This window comes from Micropterus salmoides, unplaced genomic scaffold (genome assembly GCF_014851395.1).
Source record: "Micropterus salmoides isolate LMB-PRFRI ecotype aquatic unplaced genomic scaffold, ASM1485139v1 Ms_hic_scaffold_2, whole genome shotgun sequence".
Lineage (NCBI taxonomy): Eukaryota > Metazoa > Chordata > Actinopteri > Centrarchiformes > Centrarchidae > Micropterus > Micropterus salmoides.
The window spans coordinates 49,264,236-49,277,050 of record NW_024041150.1 but is presented as its reverse complement, the minus strand read 5'-3'; the positions used below and the strand labels follow the sequence as shown (position 1 = coordinate 49,277,050).

Below are 12,815 nucleotides of genomic sequence, written 5' to 3'. Positions count from 1 at the left end.
CCATTAACTTGATGGGATGCGATCTTCTTATTTATTTTTGCATTGTTCTGACCGAACATCCAGAGAGGTTAAAAGTTACGAGACTGCAGTTTCCATTTCAAATGGTGAAATACAGTCAGGAGGCACTAAGTTATGTCTGAGTGGGCTCTGGCGCCATCTAGTGTGTCTGCCACTGTGCTTACAGCCTGTTTATTGGACAAGCAAGGCTGCTGCTTATTCTGTTTGTCCTGCCCAATCTCAGCTGTTTCAAGGGGATTTTTGCTCACATGTGGCACTGGCTGTATCTGCTGATTGGAAATGGAAGGATTTGGGCAGATGGCTTCACACCTGCAGTCGGCTGACTGACTACAGGCCCTTAAAGTGGGATCCAGGAACACTGTAAAGTAAAGATGGTGATGGATACGAGGCTGTATTGACACACTCTGCTTTGGTTAAGAGAAGAAGCAGTTCCAGTAACATCAATGGCCACAAGTAGGGCTGGATGATTAATCGGAAATTTGAACTTGAAATAAATGTGGTCTAGAAATCCTATTTGTCAGAACAGCACAGACAGGAATACATCCAATGATTCACTCTCTACCCACCACTACAACCTGTGATGAAGAAATGCTGAGATAATGAGCCAACCTGTCTACTGCTCTCTCAGGAGATTGGGTACTTTTTAAGGGCCACAGGAGTGTAGGTTTCCACTGAATGAAGCCCTAGATTGACGCTTTATCCTCTCCCTTCGTCCAAATCCACATCAATAAATCCACAGGATCACTTGTAAAAATGTATCCGTTTACTCAGTTAGCAACAAAAACATCAGCACAGGAATATTACGGAAAATAAAAATGATTAATTAACGACAAAAAAAGGGAGAGGGAGAGATAGAGGTAAAAAAAACTGTGTGGCTCCACTCTCTGCTGGCCTGATTGTCCACTCAGGAAAATTTCACAAACTCTCATGAGAATATTACAAGCAATTAAAGGTGCATGCGGTTAAAAGGTAAAATGCGAAAACAGTCCTCTATTCCCCAAATATTACCAATGTAATGTAAATGCACTCTAAATTATCCACACACATTTAGATAACTACACAATTAACTACTTGCATTACTGTGTATATAAACTGCATCAACCTGTAAATACTGTAAATATTTCCTTTCATTTCCTCTACATAACACATAAATTAAAATTATTTATCATTAGACTGCATTTAGGCTCCTACAAAGAGTAAGCACTGGAGGCAGAGGCACGATCAGAGGACGACAACTGCGGGGTGGACAAGGAGGACAGGACTAAATGACCACAGACCCTGGCCTGTGTGGTTATGAAGTTTTTTGAGCACCTTTTGTTGTCCCACCTCAAATCCCTCCACAGACTCCTTGAATATTCATTCAAGGCAACAAAAGGATCTCTGCTCCCCTTTATTACTGCTGTAACTACCAGTCACCATTGTTTTCTTAAGCATACGCCATTTTGAAGTTTAGTAGCTTAGTTGTTTACTTATGTGTCATCTAACAACTCATAGCTTAACAAATTAAGTCTCATTATACTTATGCTCAGGTGTGTTCACTGTGTACAGGTCTTTAAACATAATACCAGATTCATACTTCTTACTCACCGTGTTGAAAACAGACGCCCAGACGGTACAGGGGGTGAGCGGGTGCCATCTTGATTATTGTGCAATACCTGCAAGCCGTCGTCTTTTTCTGCAGAGAGGAAACATGCCACTTGAGAACACAGTGTTTTTTGCCATTTTGTGGCCGATCCGTTGGAGACATATAGACATGCAGGGTATGAAAGGAAAGGTCTGGATCTGGATCCTGTATCTCAGCCTGAAGAGCTCCGAGACCAGAATCCAGACTCAGTCCAGGACAACACGGTCCACCAGTCACAGCGGAGACCTGCAGGACGATGGAGAACCAGAACCCGGACCGCAGGAGCCAAACAGCAGCCTCGTGCTCTGATAGCGCCGATGTTCAGGTCAGTGTTCATGACTTCATCACGAGACTAAAGACACGAGGAAGAGTCTCGAGGGTCCGTGTATCATCCGTTCATTCTGTTGTTAGAGATCAGAGCCTGAAAACCCGCTCCAGGGTTTGTGTTGACGTGGTTTGATTTCCAAAGTGTCTCCGTGGTTCCTGTTTTCATCTTGAAGAGAGGAAGCTGAAAGAAAACTCTTTTGAGTACTGCAGGGAGCAGAGTCTGAGAGTCAGTGGGGGTCCTGGGCCTTGTTGATGACGCCAGCTGCAGATGGAAATAAACTTGTGGCGTGAGGTTTTTGTACATGGAGGGTTAACAACATATCAGGTGATTAATAGTCGACCGTGGGGAATTTCAGCTGCAGCAAATGTTGACCTGGAACTCAGCTGCTGTCTGATTCTGTCATCAGCTTTAATGTTGAATAAACCAACTACAGGGAGCATAATGTGATATTGCTATTTTCAGCGTAGTTTACAGGAAGTCTTTTGTATACAGCATAAGCAGTAACTTTAAGAGGGCAAACCCAAGTATACTAAAATTTAATAAAACAATACAGAGATAATATTGATAAGCGTGATAATTTGGGGCTCTATGATGTTTGCTGCCAGAAAGTTGCTATGTCGTCTCAAGAGAACTTTTACTACGCATTTTTAGTACAATAACCTCACAATTCACAGCAACTAAATCCCTTTTCGACTGAAAGGCAAGAGATTATTGTACATAAGACAGAAGAGTGCTGCAACAACACCAAGAAATCCGCCTGAAAGCCGGCCAACTAAATAAAGCGGCACAGCTTTATACACACAATCAAAATAATAACGGGCTGTTGAACAGGGGCATGGCAGCCCATAAGTTACACCAAATACTTGAAGGGCACATAGTATGGATGGTATGGCTTGTAAAAAGAAAAACAATGGTTCAGTTATTTTGACATATTTTGGATTTAAAAGATCAGATGTTTGGTCCAGCAACTCAAATTTAGCTTTAACGTACGAATTAACATTTAGCCCAATTTGTAGACTAATGATCTATTTCTTGGATCGGAATCCAGCCTAATTTTACCGGGATATGATTTTTGGTAGATGTCGCCCAGCCCTAGTTGGGTCAAGTTTTCTGAGTGTTTGTGGTAAACTGGTCAGTTTACTTTCTAATTCCCCAAGATATGCTGTTGTTGTGATGTTAGATAAAGCAGCAGGAACGCTGTGAGTATGACGGTCTAGAGCTGCTGTGCTGCTCTGAACTGTCTTGTCCTCTCGTTAGCTTTGCAGCAGCAAGTAGCGTCCGTTTGCTACTAACCTAACCCAGGATTTAGCTAACATTAGTTACTGTCATGGAAATTATATTCCTGGTGAGGTGCTGAGCAAATAATTGAGTTACAACAAACTGTTGTCTTTGAAGAATTTATTTAACAAAAGAGAATAAACAGCAAAGTACTACAACACATATACAGCTGGTCCAGAGACCAGTGGCCTGTACTACAAAGGGAGTTCAACCTATTGAGAGTTAACTCGGGGTTATCAGGTAAATTCAGGGTTGACAAACTGAGTCGGTGTTAACCCCGTGTTATCATAATTGGAGATGGTGCAGGATCTCATAAAAGGGGAGTGTTCGGCCGTGTCGACAGGTTTCACAACGGTGCATGCTCTGTATTTTCCCCAATTTGCTTGACTATTTCAGTGTGAACAGTTGGGCATACATGGTTATAAGTTACTGATCATCATCATATTAAGTATGCAGTACACACTAGAGCTCGACCGATATGAGCTAATTGCATTTAATAGGCATCGGCAGTTTATAACGGCCGATTTAGAACTATTCACAAAGAAACCTACAGTCAGATCCTTCACTCATGTCATGGGTGTTACATAGTTTTCCCACCAGAGGGTGACCAGCTGCAGCTCCCCTGCCACAAAAACCACAGAAGAAAACAATCAGCTGACCAGAGTTTACCGGCGCTTACACGCAGCATTTAGAAGTATGCAGAGGGCTGTATGGGCGATGAGTCGGTCAAGTTAATTACATGACTTTAATAATTACAAAACAGAACCAGTCACTTCTCCTGAAAACATTCATGACTTGCTAACCCTCCCAGCTTACTACCAGCTCACAGCAGTTTAATGTTACGGTAGCTGGGTGTTGGAAGCTGCTGACAGACGTAACTGTAGACACTGTAAACAGTTCTGGTGAACGGTCCACATGTTTGTCCCTAGTTCATCACTTCTAAATATTCTCTAAAATCATGTAACATTACAGCAGCTAACGCTGGCCATTGCTAAATTAGCCACAAAGCTAATGCCGTGTTTATCAGTGGAGGAGCGCTAACAGTAATGAGCTGTTAAACTATAGTTTCTGACAAATATCTGCGTGTGCGTGTGTCAAGTAAGCCAGACACTCTTTTGAATTTCCTTCAGAACCTTTCAAAGTAAAAGCTCTCACTTAAACTTGACATAAAGCACTGCTGCAAAAATGTTCTCGCGGTTTTATTTTGTAGGCACAATCACTTAAGAGGAAGTGATTATGTGAGTAACTTTTGCTGTCATGACTGTTTCAGCACCAGCCGCTACAATTATTTTTTTTTTGTCAAAGTAATCTGGCCATTTCCTGGGTATGTTGAACCTGCTTTGTGTTACAGGCCCTAGGTCTCCCAACGCCAGGCTTTGATATGAAAGCAGACAGAGACTCTCTGGTGGTCACATGACATGTCACCCTGACCTGATTGGCTGTGGGAGGCTTTTGTCCATGTGTAAATAAACAAGTGCTGGTGGAAGCCAGAGGCCTGTTTCAGTTAGCGGGTTTAGTGAAAACTAGTAAGTTGAGCCCGAGATGAGGGAAACTCTGGGTTTTCGATTTCAGAGAGCGAAATCATATAAACTCTAGGTCTGTAACCCCGGCAACTTACGCTGTGAACCCGACCTGCTCGGGAGAAGGTTTACTTCAACAAACGCAGAGTTTCTTTCTGACTCCTCCCCTTCTGCGGAGCCTGGCCATCTGACATTTCCTCACTCAGACTGTCGATATCAAAGCACATATTGGAACACAGTTACGTCTGAAACATTGAAATTACAGTTAAATAGGCTATTAGTTTTTTTTTCCCAAGCATGATCTTAAACATGACCACAGAGAGTCTTTGGACATCGTAAATTTATCCCCAGCACAGAATAAAATCTATAAACTACACTGTTCTTTATAACTCAGTGACTCTGTGGACATTAAGGCAGCTGTCAGGTTGGCAACAGTTGCACAAAAACACTTAGCCTACCGTGTGCTACAGTGCTGCAGTAGCCTATACTGTTTAAAGTAATCTGTATAAAACTGATCAGTAACCTTTCATATTGTAGATTGAACAATCCTATCGTAGTTATAATGTGAGTATTTCTGAGTGAGAATGACTGTGGTGCAGCTGAAACAAAAGTTTTAAAAGTCAGTTTTTAATTATCTGCTGATAGTCTGAATGTGTTTTGATAGCATTTCATAAAATACGAATGATTATTTAATGCATATGATTTGTTCAGTTCATTGCAATGCACAGCAAAATGTTTATTTTGGGTTCAAACCGCTGTAGTGAACCAGATTATTGAATTAGATTCAACAGCACTTTAATAACATAACATAAGCACAACATATTTAACTCTACAACAGATTACTGTAACCTTATGATTTACTTTGGTAACAGTTCATGAACTGTATACTTTAACAAAACGACTGTCCCTTGATTGTTTTTACTATGTTGTCTGTTTTGTGTTGACTTGTACTGACTACCAGTGTTGGGCAAGTTACTCAGAAATTTTAATATATTACTAGTAACTAACTAGTAATTACTAATTAAAAAAGTAAAATTATTACTTCACTTATTACTGGGTAATAAAAATAAATAGTTACGTTACTATATAACTTTCCAGTGTTTCCCACAGAATGACAGCGATGGGGGGGACCTCTGACCTGTATCTACAGCACTGACCTCTGACCTGTATCTACAGCACTAACATCTGACCTGTATCTACAGCACTGACCTGTATCTACAGCTCTGACCTCTGACCTGTATCTACAGCACTGACCTGTATCTACAGCTCTGACCTCTGACCTGTATCTACAGCTCTGACTTGTATCTACAGCTCTGACCTGTATCTACAGCTCTGACCTGTATCTACAGCTCTGACCTCTGACCTGTATCTTCAGCACTGACCTCTGACCTGTATCTTCAGCACTGACCTCTGACCTGTATCTTCAGCTCTGACCTCTGACCTGTATCTTCAGCTCTGACCTCTGACCTGTATCTACAGCTCTGACCTCTGACCTGTATCTACAGCTCTGACCTGTATCTACAGCTCTGACCTGTATCTACAGCTCTGACCTCTGACCTGTATCTTCAGCACTGACCTCTGACCTGTATCTACAGCTCTGACCTCTGACCTGTATCTATAGCACTGACCTCTGACCTGTATCTTCAGCACTGACCTCTGACCTGTATCTTCAGCACTGACCTCTGACCTGTATCTACAGCTCTGACCTCTGACCTGTATCTACAGCACTGACCTCTGACCTGTATCTACAGCTCTGACCTGTATCTACAGCTCTGACCTGTATCTACAGCACTGACCTCTGACCTGTATCTACAGCTCTGACCTGTATCTACAGCTCTGACCTCTGACCTGTATCTACAGCACTGACCTCTGACCTGTATCTATAGCACTGACCTCTGACCTGTATCTACAGCTCTGACCTCTGACCTGTATCTTCAGCACTGACCTCTGACCTGTATCTACAGCTCTGACCTCTGACCTGTATCTACAGCTCTGACCTCTGACCTGTATCTTCAGCACTGACCTCTGACCTGTATCTTCAGCACTGACCTCTGACCTGTATCTACAGCTCTGACCTCTGACCTGTATCTACAGCACTGACCTCTGACCTGTATCTATAGCACTGACCTCTGACCTGTATCTACAGCTCTGACCTCTGACCTGTATCTTCAGCACTGACCTCTGACCTGTATCTACAGCTCTGACCTCTGACCTGTATCTACAGCTCTGACCTTTGACCTGTATCTTCAGCACTGACCTCTGACCTGTATCTACAGCTCTGACCTCTGACCTGTATCTACAGCTCTGACCTCTGACCTGTATCTTCAGCACTGACCTCTGACCTGTATCTTCAGCACTGACCTCTGACCTGTATCTACAGCTCTGACCTCTGACCTGTATCTACAGCACTGACCTCTGACCTGTATCTATAGCACTGACCTCTGACCTGTATCTACAGCTCTGACCTCTGACCTGTATCTACAGCACTGACCTCTGACCTGTATCTATAGCACTGACCTCTGACCTGTATCTACAGCTCTGACCTCTGACCTGTATCTACAGCTCTGACCTCTGACCTGTATCTTCAGCACTGACCTCTGACCTGTATCTACAGCTCTGACCTCTGACCTGTATCTACAGCTCTGACCTCTGACCTGTATCTTCAGCACTGACCTCTGACCTGTATCTTCAGCACTGACCTCTGACCTGTATCTACAGCTCTGACCTCTGACCTGTATCTTCAGCACTGACCTCTGACCTGTATCTACAGCACTGACCTCTGACCTGTATCTACAGCACTGACCTCTGACCTGTATCTATAGCACTGACCTCTGACCTGTATCTACAGCTCTGACCTCTGACCTGTATCTACAGCTCTGACCTCTGACCTGTATCTACAGCTCTGACCTCTGACCTGTATCTACAGCTCTGACCTTTGACTTGTATCTTCAGCACTGACCTGTATCTACAGCACTGACCTGTATCTACAGCTCTGACCTCTGACTTGTATCTTCAGCTCTGACCTCTGATCTGTATCTACAGCACTGACCTCTGACCTGTATCTACAGCACTGACCTCTGACCTGTATCTACAGCTCTGACCTGTATCTACAGCTCTGACCTGTATCTATAGCACTGACCTCTGACCTGTATCTACAGCTCTGACCTCTGACCTGTATCTACAGCACTGACCTGTATCTACAGCTCTGACCTGTATCTATAGCACTGACCTCTGACCTGTATCTACAGCTCTGACCTCTGACCTGTATCTACAGCTCTGACCTCTGACCTGTATCTACAGCACTGACCTCTGACCTGTATCTACAGCTCTGACCTGTATCTACAGCTCTGACCTGTATCTATAGCACTGACCTCTGACCTGTATCTACAGCTCTGACCTCTGACCTGTATCTACAGCTCTGACCTCTGACCTGTATCTACAGCACTGACCTCTGACCTGTATCTACAGCTCTGACCTGTATCTACAGCTCTGACCTGTATCTATAGCACTGACCTCTGACCTGTATCTACAGCTCTGACCTCTGACCTGTATCTTCAGCACTGACCTCTGACCTGTATCTTCAGCACTGACCTCTGACCTGTATCTACAGCTCTGACCTCTGACCTGTATCTACAGCTCTGACCTGTATCTACAGCACTGACCTGTATCTACAGCACTGACCTGTATCTACAGCTCTGACCTCTGACTTGTATCTTCAGCTCTGACCTCTGATCTGTATCTACAGCTCTGACCTGTATCTACAGCACTGACCTCTGACCTGTATCTACAGCTCTGACCTCTGACCTGTATCTACAGCACTGACCTCTGACCTGTATCTACAGCTCTGACCTCTGACCTGTATCTACAGCTCTGACCTCTGACCTGTATCTACAGCACTGACCTCTGACCTGTATCTACAGCTCTGACCTCTGACCTGTATCTACAGCTCTGACCTCTGACCTGTATCTACAGCACTGACCTGTATCTACAGCACTGACCTGTATCTACAGCTCTGACCTCTGACTTGTATCTTCAGCTCTGACCTCTGACCTGTATCTACAGCTCTGACCTCTGACCTGTATCTACAGCACTGACCTGTATCTACAGCTCTGACCTTTGACTTGTATCTTCAGCACTGACCTCTGACCTGTATCTACAGCTCTGACCTCTGACTTGTATCTTCAGCTCTGACCTCTGATCTGTATCTACAGCACTGACCTCTGACCTGTATCTACAGCTCTGACCTCTGACCTGTATCTACAGCACTGACCTGTATCTACAGCTCTGACCTTTGACTTGTATCTTCAGCACTGACCTCTGACCTGTATCTACAGCTCTGACCTCTGACTTGTATCTTCAGCACTGACCTCTGACCTGTATCTACAGCACTGACCTCTGACCTGTATCTACAGCTCTGACCTGTATCTACAGCACTGACCTCTGACCTGTATCTACAGCTCTGACCTCTGACTTGTATCTACAGCACTGACCTCTGACCTGTATCTACAGCTCTGACCTCTGACTTGTATCTACAGCACTGACCTCTGACCTGTATCTACAGCTCTGACCTCTGACTTGTATCTACAGCTCTGACCTGTATCTACAGCTCTGACCTCTGACCTGTATCTACAGCACTGACCTCTGACCTGTATCTACAGCTCTGACCTCTGACTTGTATCTACAGCACTGACCTCTGACCTGTATCTACAGCACTGACCTCTGACCTTTATCTACAGCTCTGACCTCTGACCTGTATCTACAGCACTGACCTCTGACCTGTATCTACAGCACTGACCTCTGATCTGTATCTACAGCACTGACCTCTGACCTGTATCTACAGCTCTGACCTCTGACCTGTATCTACAGCACTGACCTCTGACCTGTATCTACAGCACTGACCTCTGACCTGTATCTACAGCTCTGACCTCTGACCTGTATCTACAGCACTGACCTCTGACTTGTATCTTCAGCACTGACCTCTGACCTGTATCTACAGCACTGACCTCTGACCTGTATCTACAGCTCTGACCTCTGACCTGTATCTACAGCACTGACCTCTGACCTGTATCTACAGCTCTGACCTCTGACCTGTATCTACAGCTCTGACCTCTGACCTGTATCTACAGCACTGACCTCTGACCTGTATCTACAGCACTGACCTCTGACTTGTATCTACAGCTCTGACCTCTGATCTGTATCTACAGCTCTGACCTCTGACCTGTATCTACAGCACTGACCTCTGACCTGTATCTACAGCTCTGACCTCTGACCTGTATCTACAGCTCTGACCTCTGACTTGTATCTTCAGCACTGACCTCTGACCTGTATCTACAGCACTGACCTCTGACCTGTATCTACAGCTCTGACCTCTGACCTGTATCTACAGCTCTGACCTCTGATCTGTATCTACAGCTCTGACCTCTGACCTGTATCTACAGCACTGACCTCTGACTTGTATCTTCAGCACTGACCTCTGACCTGTATCTACAGCACTGACCTCTGACCTGTATCTTCAGCACTGACCTCTGACCTGTATCTACAGCACTGACCTCTGATCTGTATCTACAGCTCTGACCTCTGACCTGTATCTACAGCACTGACCTCTGACTTGTATCTTCAGCACTGACCTCTGACCTGTATCTACAGCACTGACCTCTGACCTGTATCTTCAGCACTGACCTCTGACCTGTATCTACAGCACTGACCTCTGACCTGTATCTACAGCACTGACCTCTGACCTGTATCTACAGCACTGACCTCTGACTTGTATCTTCAGCACTGACCTCTGACCTGTATCTACAGCACTGACCTCTGACCTGTATCTTCAGCACTGACCTCTGACCTGTATCTACAGCACTGACCTCTGATCTGTATCTACAGCTCTGACCTCTGACCTGTATCTACAGCACTGACCTCTGACCTGTATCTACAGCACTGACCTCTGATCTGTATCTACAGCTCTGACCTCTGACCTGTATCTACAGCTCTGACCTCTGACCTGTATCTTCAGCACTGACCTCTGACCTGTATCTACAGCACTGACCTCTGACCTGTATCTACAGCACTGACCTCTGATCTGTATCTACAGCACTGACCTCTGACCTGTATCTACAGCTCTGACCTCTGACCTGTATCTACAGCTCTGACCTCTGACTTGTATCTACAGCACTGACCTCTGATCTGTATCTACAGCTCTGACCTCTGATCTGTATCTACAGCTCTGACCTCTGACCTGTATCTACAGCACTGACCTCTGACTTGTATCTACAGCTCTGACCTCTGACCTGTATCTACAGCTCTGACCTCTGACCTGTATCTATAGCTCTGACCTCTGACTTGTATCTACAGCACTGACCTTTGACCTTGAGCTCCACTCGTTTCTTCATCAGGATGTCTCTTTCTCCCTGCTGTAGACGGTGCAGGTGTAGATGTTGCTCTCTTTGCCTGTGGGGTATTTCAGGGTCAGACTGAGGTCTCCAGGTCTCAGCGGGTTTCTCTTCATCTCTGTTCTGTAAAGATTGAACTGTTCTTCAGGCTGGTCAGAGCCGTTCTGATGCACATGTTGATTCTGTCCGTCCACCCCACTGTGAACTTTTTAAACAGGTGAACTGTAGTTTTGCAGGGCAGCTGGACAGACTCCACCTCTGGATCCACCTCCACCCTGTAACAATCCTGACCGCACATAAAAAAGCATGTAAATGCTCCGTACTTGTATAGCGCCTTTCTAGTCTTTTCGACCACTCAAAGCGCTTTTACACTACATCTGCATTCACCAGTCACACACATTCATACACTGAGCCTAAGTGCTCAAACGGAAACTAACATTCACACTCACACACTGACGGAGTATCTTGCCCAAGGACACTTCGACATGCAAGCAGCAGCAGGAACTCTGAAATATGTCCCATTGTTCCATCTAACAGTGTTTTCTGTGGTGTCTCTACAATCACCAGCACAACTGACTCTTTATTAAATCACCGAGTATTCTTGTCAGAGGGACTCAATCAAATCTTTATTAAAGTTAGAATCCGATGAGTCCTTGATATTGTCAAGGTACTTGATGATCTGAACCAAGATCTGCCATCCACACAGTGTAATGAACCATGGCTTCTTCCGGCTCCCTGTTAGGATGGACCACATTCAAATGTCCCCACTTTGTGTTCAGCAGAGTTGATTTAGGGATTTTATTTCTAGAACTGCTGCTTTCACCACCTTCCACCATTAATACTGACTTCATATCTTTTTTATACTTAGTATAACCTACTTATTTAATCGCAGTCTTTTTGATAAGGGCACAAAGCCGTAAGAAGTTTTGAGAAAGTTTTTGCGTCATTATGAAACTGTGGTGAACAATCCCATGCACCAATGTCTTTTTGGCTAATTTGAGCAAAGCCTCTTGCCAAACAATGAAAACTTTTAATCTACCAATGCAATCGTACAAGCAGGGTGCAAACTACAGGGGAGCTCAGCTGCTCTTAATGCATGAGCTCCTCTTTATAAGACATAAGATCCCCAGAAAAGATGATTTGTGAAATTTTGGGGGTCTCCAAAATATTGACAATATTTTTATTTTTTTAAATATTTTTGCCATTCATTTCTATTTTTCTGTATCATCATGTATTTTGCGTACAATCAGGAGCTTCGGACTTCACCCAGCCAGAGGGATCTGCTTCTCCTGAGACCCTTCTCAACCAAAAGAAGACATGAATCAGATTTTAAATTTGTTTGCATTTCTGTAACTTAACTATTTATGTTAACATTAAAATACTGTTGAGTTCTGATGGATTTTATGTAACACTATACATGTTGTGTGAAGTGTTTCATTTACCTTTAACAGGAGGAGAGAGGCCAGAGACACCAAGTGAGAGTGTTAGTGACTTAATGTTCAGGTTTTAACAGTAATGTTATTGTTCATTAATGTTTTAATAAAATAAGTTCCTGTAACTCATAAGTATTCTATGAGACCGAGACCCTACACACTCAAAGCCTTCAAGATTCAAGCAGTTGTAGTTATTGACTTGTGTTTGTGTTAGAAAAAAATTCTACA

The 12,815-nt window shown here is 44.1% G+C and overlaps 1 protein-coding gene across 2 annotated transcripts in view; it reads left to right on the top strand.

The window, feature by feature from the left end:
• The first annotated feature begins 1,811 nt into the window (after positions 1-1,811).
• The window catches only part of LOC119912631 (zinc finger protein 721-like), a 35,862-nt gene continuing 24,858 nt past the window's right edge, over positions 1,812-12,815 (top strand). The window contains exon 1 of one of the 2 annotated variants that reach the window (XM_038731912.1): positions 1,812-1,967. In XM_038731912.1, coding sequence (XP_038587840.1) covers positions 1,899-1,967 — 69 coding nt within the window. In that variant the 5' untranslated portion in view covers positions 1,812-1,898. The remainder of the gene's footprint in view (positions 1,968-12,815) is intronic. The other variant, XM_038731911.1, reaches the window with a different exon arrangement.